An 18,029-nucleotide genomic window follows, 5' to 3' on the forward strand; every position below is an offset into this window, starting at 1 on the left:
GTCTATTTAAAGTTGACTTCACCTCACATTGATACTGTGCCTTGATTGATTAAATTCTTCTGGAGCAGTAATTTTCAGTGTGCAGACTTCACACTTCTTTATCTGCACTATATTTGTACCATTTTGTTATAACAATATTAATTAATAAGTAATATCTGATTTTAATCCTTGAAATCTCAAAAAAGAAATGCATTTCCTTGGAAAGTCCTGGATTTGTATCTTGCAATATCTGTACAAACCTTGTTTTTGTTACCATTTCTTGGAACATTTTAAAGTTTTAGTTGTTGTTAATTGAACTGAACTGTAGTTTTCTGTAGACATAACTGTGTTTGTATATGTCCTATTTAATATTAATTTCATAATATAAAATATACTATTATTTCTTTTGAACAAAGCCATTTCAGAAATGTTTTAGTCATGTTTTAGATTGTAGGTCATCTTGTACCCTGTCAAGGACAAAGCTAACCAGCAAAATTTGATATCAAAAACTACCTAATTTTCCATGTGTTTGCACCATATTTTAGTGAGTAACTTTTTTGGTATTGCTCTTTCAAATAGCCAACCAGCTGTAGTCTGAGACTGTCGAGGGCTAATGGCAATGGCAGATAAGTTACTAGTTCCAAAGAAAATAGTTTTCTTTTTTTGCTTGCCAAATAACACAGTGTATGTGTTCGCCGCATGCAACCCTCGAGCCCCGAAAAAGCTTTAACCCCTGTAGTTAGGATTCTTACAGGCTTTGATTCAGTGGAGCAGCTGGTCCAAATAAACTGGGCACTGAGCTCATCTTTCAAGATCAAGGAATTTTTGGATCCTGGGTTGAACTTCCAAGGAATCGAGAAGCATTCATCAGTAACATGATGGCTACACATGAAAAATTCGGGGTTGGGTTGTTGTGGGTTTTAACCACTGATTCTATGCAGCCTCAACTTTTTTAAATGGAAATAAAACTAAATTACTTTCACTGGGTTCTCAACATGAACAAGCTACAGTGTTTGTGGGCTGGGCCAAGCTGTTAATGGCCGGCAAGTGTAGAAAAAAAGGCAGGAATTATGCAAACGTGTTACCAGTGATGTGTAGAAGTACTAACAAGCCATTTAGGCTCTTCAGAGTCAGTTCTTTATTTTTGGAGACACTAACTTTATTTCTTGTGCTTTTCATTTTTACAGATTGTTTACATAATTTACACACTGCATGAAAGGCAATATTGGAAATGGCATAATAGGGGCACTTTAATGTTAACTTATGCATACGAATATGCTAGTTAATGCATTAGTTAAAATTAACTAACAATGAACAATGCATCTGCTCAGCATTACTTATTTTTTGTTAGTGTTAGCTTGCAAATATACCAATGCAGCTCTTCACATTAACATCTTTATTAATTAATGTTGATTAATGCATTAGTACTAGCAATGAACTGCCTGTAAATGGCTTTATTTAATGTTTTGTAATGCTGATTTATACTACATATGCATATAAGTATGTAGCAGCTAACACACACAAAGTATAAAAACAATACTGACTCACTTTTTGAGCACTAATTTGGTCAAATTAATTCTAAAGAGTAAACCATCTGAAAATCAATTGATATGTTATTCGTGTTTTTATTGGAGAATTTTGCATTAATGTTCCATTTAATGTAAGCCTTTTACATTCTATTTATTATTAGGTTGCTTTTATTATTAAATTAATATTACAATTAATTTGCCCCACATTAATTTCATAGTGCATCAGGATAGTAAAAGATTAGGCTAATAGCTTACTCCCCATTGAAAATGTTTTCCAGTGAACTACAATGAATAATAGGCCTATAATTAAAATATTTAAATATTAACACTGTAGTCATCAAAGAAAATTAAGAGCAGCTTTCAAAAACAGTCTGTTTAACACAAAACAATTCCTCTCTCTTTTTATTCCACTATGTACAAGCCACAAGAGAAATGTTAAGGCAGTCATTTTAAGATGCTGTAATCAGATTCGTCACTCATCGTCTGAAGACTGGAGTCATGATGCTTAAAGTTCAGCTATGATCACAGGAATAAATAACATTTTAAAGGGGACATGCAAAGTTAAAGTCAATCTCTTGTTAATCGTATTGCATCCTTCATGTCTCAAAAGTCTTAAAAGACAGAGATACGGTTTTAAAAAACGTTCAGAAACTTGAGAAACGAAAACTTAAGGGGTGTATTTGGCACAGAAATACTCCATCTTATGTCCAGCTGTATAAAAACAACAACAACAGCTGACTGGCGGCTGAAATGTCAAGGGAGACAGCTCAGATTCCCATTGCAGTGACCAAACTCAGGCCAGACACTGTCCTGGTGTGCGAAATAACAAGGCAAGTGCTCCTGCTGGAGTTGACTGTTCCTTGTGAAGACCGGATGGAGGAGGCATTTGAGAGGAAGAGGGGCAAGCACGAACAGCTGTCAGCAAATGCCGAAGCAAGGGGGTGGAGGACCCAATGCAATCCCATCGAGGTCAGGTGCATCATCAGGGCCCTCAAGATGCTTGGAGTGAAGGGACTGCACTCAGGAAAGCAGTCAAGAACATCACGGATGCCGCCGAAAAGGCATCGAGTGGATCAAGCGGGGCGATCTGAATCCAACTTTTTAATGAGCCAAGGGTAAATGAGCCAAGTCAAGTCACCTTTATTTGTACAGTACTTTATACAATACTGATCGACAGGAACACAATAAGAAAGAGTCATTTTCCAGCCACAGTCAGTTTGTTGATTCAGTGATGTCATCATCATGTTCAGCTGTCTTCCAATACTGTCTGTGCAATCAAGATTACAATATTGTCAGAAACTGTGTCCCGACTGAGATAGCCAAAGGCAACAGCGGTAAAGAACCAAAACTCTGTCAGTGACAGAAATGGAGAAAAAACCTTGGGAGAAACCAGGCTCAGTTGGGAATGCATGAAACCGCATTAGACCCCCCACTTTAATATATTCCAATAGTAAGCAGTTATTTTAAACTGTAATAATATTTAACTGTAATTTTGGTCAAATAAATGCAGCTTTAGTGAGCCTTTCGTGAAACTTCTAACTGACCCCATTTCCGAACAATAGTGTTATTGTAGTACGTTTTGGAACAGAGACTGGCTCGTAACTGATTAGATATCTATCTTGCAATGAACTGCAGCTCAGTAAACATATGATTAAAGCGATTACCAAAAAGAGACCAGAGGAGCAGGACTGCGTCAGTGTTGATCTCAGCATGACTGACTGTCTGTCTCCCGAAGTGAGATTTACTTAACAAACTAATCATTTATGTAAGGAGGTCTAGCAGCTTTATACCTGACCCTGCTTGCTTGGCAAATAGAATGAGAGATTTATTTATTCATACCTTTTTTTATTTTTTCTTCTCACAGGAAGCATTTTAGATCAAGTGCCTTTATAAATAAAATAAAACAAGCCTTACAGTCATTTCACATATTTCTGACTTGAGTTACATTTCTGAGTTAAAAGAGGTCATTCAGCTGTTTGCTCAGTTATTTGGCTTGTCTAATCTTGACTTTAAAACCTGCAATAGTAAACAAAAAATAGGAATGACATATGCAAGTTTTGTTATTGTGTCTCTGAATCCCAGATAGTGATGTGACTAAAGAGAGCTGGTTTCATCTGTTTCCCATGGAAGATTTAGAATAAGTTAAGAATTAGTTAACATGAAATCCAAATTTACCCTATTTGCATATACCTTTACTTTGCACGGTCCTGGGTTTATTGTGCATGATTTATTGGTGCATACTATTTCAAATGGTTAAAATGTTTGCCTTTGTGGCAATTTAAACAAAATGTTATATTGATTTAATGTAATAAGAAACAGCTTAAATGTTATTTATTATTATAGTATTTAGTAATATATTTAATTGCTTTTATTTTCATATTTTTGTTTGCTTTTATATTTATATTTCAGTTCAATTTAAGTTTTTCATTTGTTTTTGTAATTTTATTAGTTTTTTATGTTTACGTTTTTTTTTTTTATTACAGTTTTACTAATTTAAGTATGTCAACTTATTTGAATTGAAAAAAGTGTTTGTTTTCATCTGTTATTTCTATTATAAGTTTATTTCAGCTAAATGACCGATTCATTTTTAATCGTTTTAGTTAACAGGAGCACTGGAAGTATATTGTCCTGTATGTACAAGATAATTTTCTGTTCATTAAGAAACTCTGGAACCAATTAAAATCAATACCTCTCAGACAACACAGTTTTTTTAAACAATAAAATAATAAATTATAGTCAACTAAATCAAAAGCTGAGCTTAGTTCTAGTAAGATCAAAGCAACAGAATTTCCAGCATCTATTGACATTAAAATATAACTAAAACTTTTAAGAGGGCTGTTTCAGTATGCAATAAAAAAATAGGTGTTATAAAGACACATTTCAGGCCATCCGAAACTATTGTGGTACTCATATTTAGATTAACAAAATTTAACACATCATAACCAACAATGTGTACAGCCTGCTTAAAAAACGTGAGCTGGCAAAACATCATATGGACATATATAGAGGATCTCAAATGCTCAATGGCATCTTTACATGCAAAAATAGTAAGAGGTTGAAATGTTACACAATGTTTCAGAGCTTCATGATCTCTCGATGATATCAGACAGATTGCGAAATCTGAGGTCTCAACCTGTTTACCTTCTCCACAAAAAATGTCAAAAAGTCACACAGTGTTTCAGAGTTTTGGAGTTTTCATAGTGACTCAGCTTTTATATACTGCAATCATAATCCTCATAATCGTTTTGAAACTGAGTGTATAATCAACATGTGTCAATGTGTTCCATTGTTTGAAATCCTACTGACATTTCGGGGAACTAAAGATTGGACTAAAGCACTTGTTGCTGGTATCCTTCCTAGAAAAGTTTAGATGGTGGCTTCAGCAGCATCTACAGATATAATAAACCTTTCAGAAGAGCTTTAGACACTCAGAGGCTTTGGCTTTATAGTGTTTATAAAGCCTTGAGCCTGTAATAGTGTTATTAACTAATCTATATTGGATAACTTTATCTTACTTGAATCAATAATATACAAAATACTTAACTGTGTATCATGTTTGATTTATTCTGAAATGCTCTAATTCATTTGTCTCTGGGATGGTCTTTGCACAGACCATCTAAACATGGAGCTCATAAATATTTTGTCAGCATTAAAGCCACTAGATAACAGTGATATTTGAAATATAATGATTCAGTGTGATAAGGATCACATTATAAGTGATAAATGAACCACTACATCTGTGTTTGCTTGTCTTTCAAAGGTCTAACACGCAGTTAGATAATATTTTACTGTATATATTATTTAATCTAATAAATTAGCAACAATAAATTAAGCCTGTTACCTTTGTAATAACCATTCTTGACTGAAAACTTGTGTTGGTTATGTAGTTGAGCATCAGCACAACCTTTCGGCTGGTGTTTGTAACTGCACAATGTATTGCTTTCTGCAACCACCACCAAAACCCTCTGTAGATTGTACTATTTACAGATATAGTTCACTAAAAAAAAAATTAATTTGCCGAAAATTCCCAATACGTGGAGTGTGTTTCTCCATCAGATTTGGAGAAATGTTGCTTTGCATTAATTTCTCAACAGTGGATCCTCTGCAGTGAATGGGTGCCGTCAGAATGAGAGTCTAAACAGCTGATAAAAAACATAACAATAATTTTAAAAAACTCCAGTCCATCAGTTAATGTCCTGTGAAACAAAAAGCTGCATGTTTGTATAAAAAAAAAAAAAAAAAATAAAAAAAAAACACACAAAAATAATCAATTATTAAAATGTTTCTAACATCAGACTGTTGTAAAGTTATGCAAATTTTTATTTTAGGTGAACTAAGTACCTTGAGTCTTATATTCCTTCAAAACACCATTCTTGTAAAAAATAAAGAATACTGTGAATTAAAAAAAGAAATGTAGTGAAAGTGTAACCAAAAATTGCCAATGGAAACAATTAGTTTGCCACCAAAGATGATTGTTTGCATTTAGAATTGATTTTTGTTTATTTTTTTTATTTTTTTTTTTATTTTTTTACCATTTAAACATAAACTCACAGTTTATCCAAATGTGCCGAAATATAAGTTGACAATAGTAGATCTGGTGAACCCATGAACAAGTGTTTAAAACAGGGGTCAGTTTTATAATGTAGATTCATTTTTTATTAATTTAATCAAGTTTAAAACTTAATATGAATAATTCGAAAAGGAGAATGATATTTAGTTTCTTCAAGTTGGGTCTTAGCTTGCCAAGTCCTGATTAATAACGCACAAAAGCTACATATTAGCGAAATATATTTTAAACAGAAACTATATGTTTAATGGTATAAGGTGCGTTCAGTCAAGGTTTCGTTTAAAAAGCGTTCACATCCTCGTAGAATTACATCTTACAACCTGTGTAGTTTCGAGATGACGCACATGACGTTCTACTCCGAACTGTTCACGTTCTCGAAATAGGAATGATTGCTTTTCAACATAGACACATTGGATAGCAACACTATCGACACCTACACAGAGCCTGCAGTGGTCACGTGGTACTCCCAGATCACAAGTTATAATGACGAGTTCTACAAGGACGTGAACGCTTTTACAAGTCAGAATCTCGTAAAATATGGTAATTACAAGAGGGCGTGAACTCTCATTTATGACTTGTATGTGATCAATTATTTGTTTCGAAACAGGTATCAAACTCCCAGGGGCAAGTGATTTCGAGGATTCGTTACGATATAACTGTATCGACACCAGGACTAAAAGCATGTTTATTATGCATTTTGGGAGATACAAAAATTGAATAGGAAAATTTCAATATATAATTATAAAATATTAGAAATTATCATGTAAATCTGGCCAATTAGGCCGTTATTACACTTAATGTTTCAACATACTGTCCCAACAGCACACTAATATGCAGATTATTCACTGTATAGATAACACTGTGTTTAGTGAGAAAACGAGTTAATGGAAATTTTACAAACGTGTTGCATAAAGTAATATAGTGTATCAAATATTTTTGTTAGATCTTTAATAATACAGTTGAGAATCAACCTTACACAAAGTTTGGTACATAAAAAAAAAATTCCTGAAGCCTGAAAATTAATTGGTGGTATCTTTTTTTACAACTGCCTTTTCATGTGTGTTTATGACATTTATTTTAAAGGAAACCCGAGTTTTCGTGTCCTTTTAAAAGTGATATATGAATTAAAGATAATTTTACATAAATAAAGCTTTTTGTCATAATTAAATTTCCACTTGTTTTTATGTACAATTCGAAGATTTGAAGTATTTCTAAAACCACGATTATGACTTTAAATGAATGACATTTTAAACTTATTAAAGTATCAGCTATTATTAGACATACATTCATATAAATCCTGAAACACATACTTGACTTAATTACTTCATTAGTATTTCATTAAAATCTCTTGTTATTACATCTGTATATATAAAACCACTCGGATCATGCACTTCTCCTCATTGATCCAAAAATGAATCATGAACGTTCATCAATAGTAGTTTCCTGTGATTATATCACGGTTCACTACCCGATTCACGCTCAGAGAAGCACATTCTCACTCATCATCGTGGTTTGGCAGACAAAACTCTTTCGAAACACATTTCCTAGTTAAGAACTATAGAAATGATCCCTGAAAGTATAGTCTTGATTTCTCAAGTTGCTCCGCGGAGAGCCCGTCAGCGCGTACATGAGACTCAATGACGGTGGCGCGCAATGACGTCACAGCGGCGACTTTAAAGCGACTCTAATTACAACGCGCCAAACTCCTCGTTATCTCCTCGCGCTTATCAATGTAGAGAACGGCGCTTCAGTCTATTAAGGCGTCAACGGATTAATTTGATAACGTTAAAAGGGCCTTGAGTAATATTGGGTGAAGTAGCGGTGATTAATCATCTTGTGTTGAAATCCATCAGCCCTTAACTTTTTGTGACTATACATTCATTATCATATGTTTAAGCAGTCTGTAACTGAACTAAATGTTATTTCGTTTAATAAAGCATGTAGTGTACAACTTAAGATGTACATATTGTCATTACCCACAATCCTCCTCGCTCGGTGTCAACCTTCATTTTCGTGCTGAGCAGGCTGTATTTGTCATGGGTGTTAAACCAAGTACACTAAGGTTAATACATAAAAGTAAATCTGAATTGTAGAGGGAACAACAAATAAATGTTGATTTCATATGTTGGTGCTTCAGATAAGTAAGTCCTGTCATGCAACTTCAAGCATCGCTCCGGGATGGAAATCAAGCTGCAGTTACATGTTTTAACCACTGCTAGGTGTTTGGTCTGCTGTATGAATTATATCTGTAGGAGAGTTACAGAGCAAATAACCTGAACACACACACACACACACACACACGCACACAAATAGACTCGATTCAATAAAGTTAAGTCATACAACATGCGATTGCTAGCTTCTGTTTCGTACCATTTTAATATTTTTTTATGTCATTATATGTCACCAGATGTCACCAAAGTCAATTTTTTTAAGGTTTTGGCTGTGTGAACTTACTGGAATTAATATTTTATTTTATTTTTTACTGAAGTAAAATAAATATTAAATATGGCATACAAACAAGCATATTTACATAAACGTACGGCAGGCTGCTTTTAGAAGTAAATAAATAGGCTATATATATATATATATATTTTTATAAATAAATAAAACAAGATTTTGGACTCGTTTATAAAGACGGAACCGGAACAGGTTTCGAGACCGAAATCCGCGAAAATAAGGAGGAAGATAGAGGGAGAGAAACTGATTCTGATGCATCAAGTTACAACTATTATTAATAATAACTGGAATGCCAATTAGATATCTTCAAGTTACTTTGCTATAAAAAATTCGTTTTGTTGTTCGCTGTCAATCTGCATGCATTTGTATTCAGTATGTATGTAAACAGCCTACGTCATGTCTATACTTTTGTTCTATTAATATATAAATCTAATGAAATGGATACATGTACTGGAGCTGGTTTGGTTTATTTCGTTTGAGTGTTCTCTTCTGACCCACATTTAGCCTCGTGGAAAATTTTCAGCCCTCTCTCATTTGTTAAGAGGATTTTCTGTTTCCAATTTGGAAAGTCAGCCATCATAAAAAATTATATTCACCATATTTAGTGAATTTATTGATGTGGTTGCCAAGAGCTGACCATCAGAAATAGTGTGGCTTAATTTAGAAATGGGGAAGAAAACAATGACTGGCTTAATACAGAACAGAGCTTTTCTGGACTGAAGGAGAGGATTGGTTTTCAAAGCTTTGGGATTTTTGGCTTTTCCCAGTACTTACTCTTGTATAATTTATTGCTTACTTAGTGGTGCTGAAATGTAGTCTGTAGCAAAAAGTGAGAGACTGCAATGTTTCCACAGAAACAACAAATGTCTTCTTATCTGGAATATTGTGTTTGTGAGTAGTGACTAGTAGATCATTCACTGTTTTCCAAAATGTTGTATAATTATTATGTCTATGCAGTTTCAGCTTTTATCAATTGAGAAACTACATACAAAAAAAAAAAACAGTTAGTAAACTTTTCTTTTCTTCTAAATTGGAACCTAAAATTGTGATGTTGAAAAATTAATGTCCCGTTTTTTTACGCAAATGAGATGTTTGCCTTGGCCACTAACAAATAAAAATAAGTTTAAGATGGAGTGCTAAAGTTAATAAAACTGAAATAAAAATAAATTAAGCTAAATAGAAATAATTTAGCTCATAACAAAAAATGACCAAAACTTTCACATTTAAATGAAAACAAATATTAAATGCATTTAAAATATTAATAAACTAGACTAAAAATAAAACAATAATAACATAGAAATTGCTATTTTACAGTCATTTACAGCAGGAAATACAGTGAATTAAGAAATGTAAATGGTAAAAACCTATTCCATTAATCTTTGTTTATTTACAACTTTAAGTCATTTTTACAGTCTGTAATTGTATATAAGCAATACTTAAATAAAACCTGCTGTTGATTTCAACCTTATGAAGCTGATTTCATTTTCTTAGTTCTTATTTATCAACGTAGTTATCTGTTGTAGGTTTTAGCAAAAGAAGCTGGGCTGACTCAAAAAAGGTAGTTCTGCGAATAATGACATTCAGACATTTTACATGTCCAGATACTTTTTGAGGCCACTGTATATTGGGTATTATTGCATGTTTCTCGATTGCTCTCTTTGTTTTGAATCACAGTGACCTAGAGCCCAAACGTCTCGGTGGTTCATCACCGCCGTCTCCTGAAAGAGACGGTTTGTTAAAGGCATTGCTGGGTGTCGTTCACCATTCAATAGGAAATGCTGGGAAAAAAAGGGGGAAAACTCATCATCCATGGCCTGGTCCCACATAGTCCCTCTAGTACAGTAAGTGTGCAGAAATTCTTATCGGTAAGCACAGCTAGACAAAGAATGGGTCAAACTGGGCCTTGTTTGTAAAACAAGCATCTTCGAAATGCATGGAACAAACAAAAACACTTGCACAACTCCGTTGATGCTCTGTAAAAATAAACTCCATCCACTGGTCCCTTAATGCTGTTTTTTTTTTTTTGGTAATCTGTGCAGGGTTGTCTTGCCCTGGCAACCAAAAACACACTCCTTTTGTGACATTTGGCGACGCTCTGATCAGTGAAGTCTGTTGTGCTCTCAGTGCTCTGCTATACGGGAGCGCGCGCTCTTCCGGCAGAAGTGCCTCAGGACCCATATAAGGAAATTCCGCTCCATCTAACGTCACACAGAGCCATACTCGAAAAAAACTTTCCGAAACTTGTGACAAACCGGAAGGAGTATTTTTGGAACAGAAATACTCATTCAAACGTACAACTTAATTTTTGAAACTTTGTCCATGTTTAGCATGGGAATCCAACTCTTTAACAGTGTAAAAAACTCAGTATGCATGAAATAGTATTTCACCCCCCCTTTAATGAGGTTAACTTATAACTCCTTGTGGTTAGTCTGCACCAGATCAACAAGTTTGTTTGCTTTGCGGCCGCTTTAAATACAAAATAAGCATTCGATCTATGTTAGAGTGTCGGAGCGCTCACAAATCTTTCTGCAGCGTCGTGAGCAGAGCGGCAAGAGTGATTTTTTACGCTCTAGACGCCGGCGGTGTGAACGCACAGTTAGGTTTCGGCTTTGGCTGTAGTGTTGTTGTGAAAGTAGGGGCGGAGCACAGAGACTATGCCGTTTCTCGTTTGTTACTCTAGAGTAGACCAATTCACTTTATTGAGGCATACTGCCCCCATCTGGTATGGAATGTGGAGTATGACTTGATTTTTTTTGCCAAACATTACAGATGGCACCTTTAATATGCACTTCAAAAGCTTCCATCACTAGTTTTTCAGTTGTAGCACCCCCTATGGGTGGAATTGGATGTAATTTGGTGTGGGTCTCCAGAATGTCCTTTTGTTCACGTGTTTCAAGTTTCATTATGTTTGAATATTTCGTTTAGCAGATACGTGCCAACTTGACTGTCAAGCAGAACAATTAATTAACAATGAATTAAAGTCAAATTAAACTGTTAAGTCAAGTTGCAGCTTGGTGTTGTGGTTGGTTTTACTCATATTCTCTCTCACAACTGCTTTTCAAACACTCTTGTTTTATGTTCCACGATTGGAAGCTGTTCTTTCAGTTGTGCAGAATATTTACAGTGATTGTCCTAAAAGGACATCCAAGAGGAACCCGCAGTCGTTTTCTTCCCGAGACAGACCAGAGAAATTCCAAACTCTTTCCCCAGCAGCTTTTTACGATTATTCCTCAAACACCCCTCCATACTAAAGCAATTAGACCGTTTATCTGAAATAACTGAGGGAAATTGCATGCCCTGAAGGGAAGAGTGTATAAATCTTCCGAAGGCAGGTGGAGGTGATGTTTGATGTGCTTTCGTTTTTAGATACAATCTATCTAAGCTGTTAGGTAAGTGTGAGATGTTGTATCTTTCCCCTACAGTTGAGGTCAAAATGCTTGAAATTTTAAAACCGAGCCAAAAGGAATTTTTGAAGTTCAACTGAATAAAATGAACAAATGTGTGGCTCATAATTTATATTTTGCTCCGTAGTCATCTACAGCAGTAAAATAGTTGAACCCGGAGGTACATATGAGGATGAAAGCTGAGAAAAGCTCAGACAGTTGCTCAGTTTTTCTGCCCACTGACCTCCGGTAAACTCACAGACAGACTTAATTGGCTTGAGATGACTGAGAAGGTTTCTGCTCTGTGCCTCTGGGGCTCGTGATTAAACGCTCGGCCAGACTGATTTGATTATTTTCCTGAAAAACCTCCAGACTTACAATAGTTTTTACATTAACAAATTATTCTGCAGTTTTTTTAAGCGTTAAACTTAATTTGGTTAATTGTCTGTAATCTTTTCATAAAACAAACGGACTGTCAGTGTCCATTAAGCTTTGATAGTCTCTCACATCAAAATCTGTTTTGGACTGATTCCCTTGTAAACGGTGCTTGATCTGTTGATATTTCTCTCCTGATTCAGACGAGACCACATCTTCACTGGAGCAAGTGTTGTTAGGGATTCTGGCTTTTTTTACAAACACGCAGCTTTTTTGTTTTAACTGATGGACTGGAGTGATGTGGATTATTGTGATGTTTTTATCTCATTCTGACGGCACCCATTCACTGCAGAGGATCAATTGCTGAGCAAGTGATATAATGCTACATTTCTCCAAATATGATGAAGAAACAAACTCATCTACATCTTGGATGACCTGAGAGTACATTTTCATTTTTGGCTGAAATATACCTTTGAAATAAAACGATTGTTTTTAATGTTTTTGTGGGCTTTTACCCAATGCCTGTAGCAATAAACGAATGAACCGAGAAGACAACTTTAATACCTAAAACTATGCAGGATTTATTTGACAGGCACAACTGACTTTCTCATGAACACTTAAGTAGCAGTAAAAAACTGATCATGATATGATGGTTTTAATGTGACTTCTCCTCGCTGGAACAAGTGAAAGATTTTTTTTTAAAGCAGTATTTATAACAAAAGCCTTAACAACACTTCTGAACTTTGTGAAATGAAAATGTTTTTGTAATTTCATGAAGGCAAGTTTTGTAATACATTGTTCAACCAACAAATGTGCCTCATTTTTCAAATAAATGAACACAGATTTACTTCAACTGTTCTTTATTTCAGTCTTTTTACAAAAATAAGGCTTAAGTCTGGGTAGTTTCAACAATATGTCTGTTACATAATTAATTGCAAGCATGAGCGTGCTACAAAACATCTCTTTACTCAAATTCAATGCAACAATGTTTTTACAGAATGATTTACGTAGAAATAAATTCAGTAGTTTTATCAACCATTTAACACAGAAACTCATCCTCATTATTCAAGAATCCCTTTGTAAATAATTTGCAATTCTTAATTGTCACATTGAATTGAATCAAACACAAAATAAACTAAAAATGACTGGGTAACACTTTACAGTAGGTTAAATTTGTTAACATATTAGACATCATAAATTAACAATTGAAAATATGTCTACAGCACTTATTAACTGCTAATACATTTTAAATGGCTTATGATGTGTAATTTAATATTAATTAGTTTGTTATGAATAAACTAACAATGAGTTAACAACGTGTGTGTGCATTTATACATTAAGTTTGAATAATAATAGCAGTAAAAAAATTTCATTGTTAGGTCAGAAAACCTAATATTAAAAAATTTGACCGTACTGTAAAGTGTTATTGCTTGTGTTTCATCAAATGAATCAACTTCAGCATGATTTTACACTCATTAATCAAATAATTTTGTCTTTGTTCAACATAATTGCATCGACCAACTATTTTTAAATACACTATTTGACACAGACCTCTTCAAGCCACTTCCTGCACCAGCGTCAGGTTCTTCCTGTAGCACTGCAGGCTGCACAGCGGCGTCCCCGTCTTGGAGCAGGAGTATTTCTTCAGGTTGGAGCATCCGGACACGCCGCAGCTCACGGGAGCGGGAGGAGGCAGTCGCGGGGCCGCGGGCGTCGGGACGGGGATCCCGGCGGGGTACGAGACGGCGGCGCCCTGAGCGTTACTGCTGTACCTCACCATGGGCAGCTGCGCCTGCTTGGACTTGCGCTCCCTCATGCTCTTGATCTTGGCCTTGCTGGTCTTGGTCAGTCTCTCGATGGTCTGGTTCTTGTTCTCCTCTGCCTTCTTGGCGGCCTGCAGGCGTCTTTTTCGGGCGCGCTCCTCACGCTTCTGCATCATCTCGGCCGTCAGCTCCTTCTCTTTGTATCCCATGGGGAGCTCCAGTAACGGCTGGCTCTGCTGCTTATGTAAGAGCGCTTTCTGTTTACATGGAGAAGAAACTTTGGTCAGATCAGTTAAATGTCAAATACTTACATTTTTAGCTCATCAAATCATATTGAGGGAGATAAAACCTACAAGGACTGTTTCTTCTGCTCAACAAGGCTACATTTATTTTACAAAAAAAAATCAAGGTACAGTAAAATAATGAAATATTATTACAATTTAACATAACTGTTTTCTATGTGAATATTTATTAAACTCTAATTTATTCCTGTGATCAAAGCTGTATTTTCAGCATCATAACTCCAGTCTTCAGTGTCACATGATCTTCAGAAATCACTCTAATATAATGATTTGCTGCTCAAGAAACATTTCCGAATACTATCAATGTTGAAAACAGTCATGCTGCTTCATATTTATGTGGAAACTGATACATTTTAATTTTCAGGATTCTTTGATGAATAGAAGTTCAAAAGAACAGCATGTATTTAAAATAGAAATCTTTTATCATTATAAATGTTTTACTGTCATTTTGGACCATTTTAATGTGTCTTTGCTGAATAAAAGCAATAATCTCTTTAAAAAAAACGAAAACAATGCATTTACACCCAACTTTTGAACGGTACTGTAGAACTGATGCATTATGTTGGTGTTACTTTAATAATATTAATAAACTATTACGGCTTTAATAATTTGAATTTGCTTTTATACTTTCAGTTTTTCCAGTTAGTTATCTTAATGCTTCAGATGAAAATTAGAAATAAAAATAACCGAAGTAACATTTACGTTTTTCCATCTTCTGTTATTTCACCTTTAAAGTTAACAACAATAACCCTGCATCATGTCTGGTTATGCTGAGGTTTGCACATCTCCATTTGGAGGTTTTGAGGAGTTTTTGTATAGTTAAGGCTGTGTGGTGTTTGATAGTGTGTGTGTTTTCTATGACACCTGTCTGGCTGTGAGCAGAGACTCGTCGATCTCTTTCTTCAGCTCTCCGTTATCATCCAGCTCTCCTTTCTCCAGCGCGTCCAGCCAGCGCTCCTCATCATCCATCGGGCCTCCCAGCAGCGAGTCCGTGTCCAGGTCGGGCACAGGAGACGGGTCCAGGTTACTGTCTTCATCTGGGTATGACCAACACAAACACACTCATGCACATTAACACCGGCTGCTACTCACTGAAACATGTGTGTGTTGGCTATATCCAAGTGCTGCAGTCACCCAGCCAGGCTCTGTACTGCTCAATAGGAACTCCCTCTGACGGCACGTCGTCATCAGAGTCGTCTTCGTCATGGTCTTCATCATCATCGCTCTCCACATTCACAGGCGACACTGAGCGCAGAGAGTCCGGGATCACTGTGAACGTGGGTACACTGAAACAAGACATTACACTTGATCAGATCGCCTCATGCAGGGTTCAAACACTCAGATGTCTTGATCTTTAGACCAGAGCATGCATTTCAAACAGTTCACCCAAAAACAAACACCGTCATCATCTACTCTGCAGTTTTCTTCCAAACTGCACTGTTGAATGTTGAATATGTGTTATTTTTTTGAGTTGAACTATTCATTCAATGCATTTAATTTGACCGGTTGCATTATTATCTACAGTGTATAAGAGATTGGTTCTGGTTTTCACTCCATTATTTCAGTAAGAAAATGACACCTGTGAATCGTTGTACTGTGCATTAATTGATATCAAATGATGCTCATGTTTACAAGTCTCAATCTAATTTATTTCTTACCAAATTAGATGATGCTTTCAATGCACACAGGTTTTTTTTTTAATAAACGAAATAAATAAAGGGAGGTTTTCAATGCAAAAGTGATTTTAGGAGCATCTTTTTACACGTGAAGTCCATTTTTAAGTTATTTGAAGTTATATGCTCACATTTGAACGTGATTTTGGATAACGATGTCTGGATAACCAAGGGAACCTAAGCTGCTTCAGTCTAGCAAGTGTTCATCTTGAAATATTATATACAAATATTAAAGTTATTTATATGTTTACTATATAAATCAGTACAGAAAAGCAGGAGCTTAAGATGGACGTTTGTACATTTACAATAAAAGGCCTTTTTATTTGCTCAAAAAAAGTCTGAATTATAAATAAGATGACGTGTAGTAGATTGTTTCTGCCAATATTGATCATAACCATTTAGAAAATCGTTTTCTTCTCAGTGAAGATCATTAGGAATACGAAAGCTGATGTTCAGAAGTCTCAGTCAGAAACAGGCAGAGTGCCGGACCTCTTGGTGCCCAGAGTCTGTCCTCCCAGTTTGATCTTGAGCTTGAGCTGAGGAGGTTTGAGCAGCAGCATCCCTGAGTCTGACTCCAGCGCCTCGGAGGACACACTGTGGCCGTCTTCACGGTGATGATGGTGCTTCTTCTTGTGCTTCTTATGCTTCTTGTGTTTCTTCTTGTGCAGGTTATAATCATCCCCGCTCCCTGCAGAAAAAAACATCAACAACCACACATTTCATATGAGAAAAACGGAATTAAATAACTCAAAGTCATCCGCGAATGTTAGGGAATACGGTTTTACATCCGCGAATGTTAGGGAATACGGTTTTAACACACAAAGAGACACGTGGGTGAATAAAACTAAATTCTAACGCATTTCTACTCTTACCAGCGAGAAATCTGGGGTGAATCATTTCTTTCCGTTTCCCCATTGACACGAAAAAAGAGCTTGACCTTAATTAATCACCTCAATAAGCATGTCGAATACATATATGACTTTTTCTTCAACTGCAGAGCACAGATCATCAGATGAACGCTAACATGCTAATTCCTGTGCAAACCGCCCATTAACGGAATAAAACAGTTCTGTTAATGAACTAAACCTACTATTGAAAGAATTATACCTCCTGTATTAAAATAAAATATAAACTATGACACACTACTAATATGGAAAAGCCTCCCGTTAATGTCTCTATTTTACTCCCTTAGCTTTCTAGCATTGTTTACAAAATGTGCTTCCTCGCGGCAGAGCATTGTGGGTAATGTAGTTCGCATCACATGGAGTTGTCGGGGTTTTCATTAATACGTTATTTCTTTCTTAAATAATGTTTCTATATTGTTATTCAATGAATAAATAGAATAAAAAACCAAATAGTTGTTACTCATTGTAAATTATATGTTATTATTTATTATAAAAATGTCCCACTAACTAGGGATGCACGATAATATCGGCACAATATCGGTATCGGCCGATAAAAGCTTAAAATGACCATTATCGGTATCGGCCGATATGAATATTTCTGCCGATGAGCCAAACCGATATTCTCCAAGTGAAATAATTGACCTGTTTTTCAGATGTGAATGTCTGTCTACATTTGTAAAATAATAAATTTATGGTAGAATCAGTACAGAAGAGATACATGGATTTCTCTTCAGTAAAATTAAAGTTTAAATATATCAGTATATATTTGTATATATATCGATATCGGTATCGGCATCGGCCAAAATTATTTTGAAAATATCGGCATATCGAATATCGGCCAAAATCCAATATCGTGCATCCCTACCACTAACACTAACCATTCTTTGTTCTTTTTACATTCTTTTGAATTGTTTTATTTTTATTATTATTTAAAAAGACTCTCTAACACTAGTTTTCCCTATTCTTTTTCTGTTCTACTTGTTTTATTTTTATTTATTATAAAAACGAAAAAATAAACCTTGCTACGTGTACTGCGTCAGACCAACTAAGACTTGTCACAGCACTTTCATATTATTGCCCTTTTGTTGGTTTTGAT

The 18,029-nt window shown here is 35.4% G+C and overlaps 1 protein-coding gene and 1 non-coding gene across 3 annotated transcripts; both read right to left on the reverse strand.

Annotated features, from left to right (window-relative positions):
• Nucleotides 1–7,448: 7,448 nt before the first annotated feature.
• LOC128017950 (small nucleolar RNA U3) lies at nt 7,449–7,661 on the reverse strand. The gene has a single exon (XR_008184641.1). It is a non-coding gene; the product is annotated as a small nucleolar RNA U3 (small nucleolar RNA).
• Nucleotides 7,662–13,133: 5,472 nt separating this feature from the next.
• On the reverse strand, nt 13,134–17,272 carry ino80b (INO80 complex subunit B). Of its 2 annotated transcripts, none has more exons than XM_052602821.1 (5): nt 16,901–17,272; nt 16,518–16,716; nt 15,490–15,641; nt 15,220–15,392; nt 13,134–14,310 (listed from the first exon to the last, which is right to left on the reverse strand). In XM_052602821.1, exons 1-5 carry the CDS (start codon nt 16,941–16,943, stop codon nt 13,846–13,848), a joined length of 1,032 nt encoding a protein of 343 aa, XP_052458781.1. In that variant the 5' UTR covers nt 16,944–17,272; the 3' UTR covers nt 13,134–13,845. The 2 variants fall into 2 exon arrangements, with proteins under 2 accessions (XP_052458781.1, XP_052458782.1); XM_052602822.1 differs by having other exon boundaries at nt 16,979–17,264.
• Between the last annotated feature and the right edge of the window lie 757 nt (nt 17,273–18,029).

Source organism: Carassius gibelio, chromosome A7, assembly GCF_023724105.1.
Source record: "Carassius gibelio isolate Cgi1373 ecotype wild population from Czech Republic chromosome A7, carGib1.2-hapl.c, whole genome shotgun sequence".
Classification (NCBI taxonomy): domain Eukaryota; kingdom Metazoa; phylum Chordata; class Actinopteri; order Cypriniformes; family Cyprinidae; genus Carassius; species Carassius gibelio.

Excerpts from the sequence above, each read along its gene's own strand:
- ino80b (XM_052602821.1), bottom strand. The coding sequence starts at position 16,943 with ATGGGGAAACGGAAAGAAATGATTCACCCCAGATTTCTCGCTG. Across the intron at positions 16,717-16,900 it reads TCACCCCAGATTTCTCGCTG|GGAGCGGGGATGATTATAAC; the intron begins GTAAGAGTAGAA and ends TTTTTTCTGCAG. Across the intron at positions 15,642-16,517 it reads CAGACTCTGGGCACCAAGAG|TGTACCCACGTTCACAGTGA; the intron begins GTCCGGCACTCT and ends GTCTTGTTTCAG.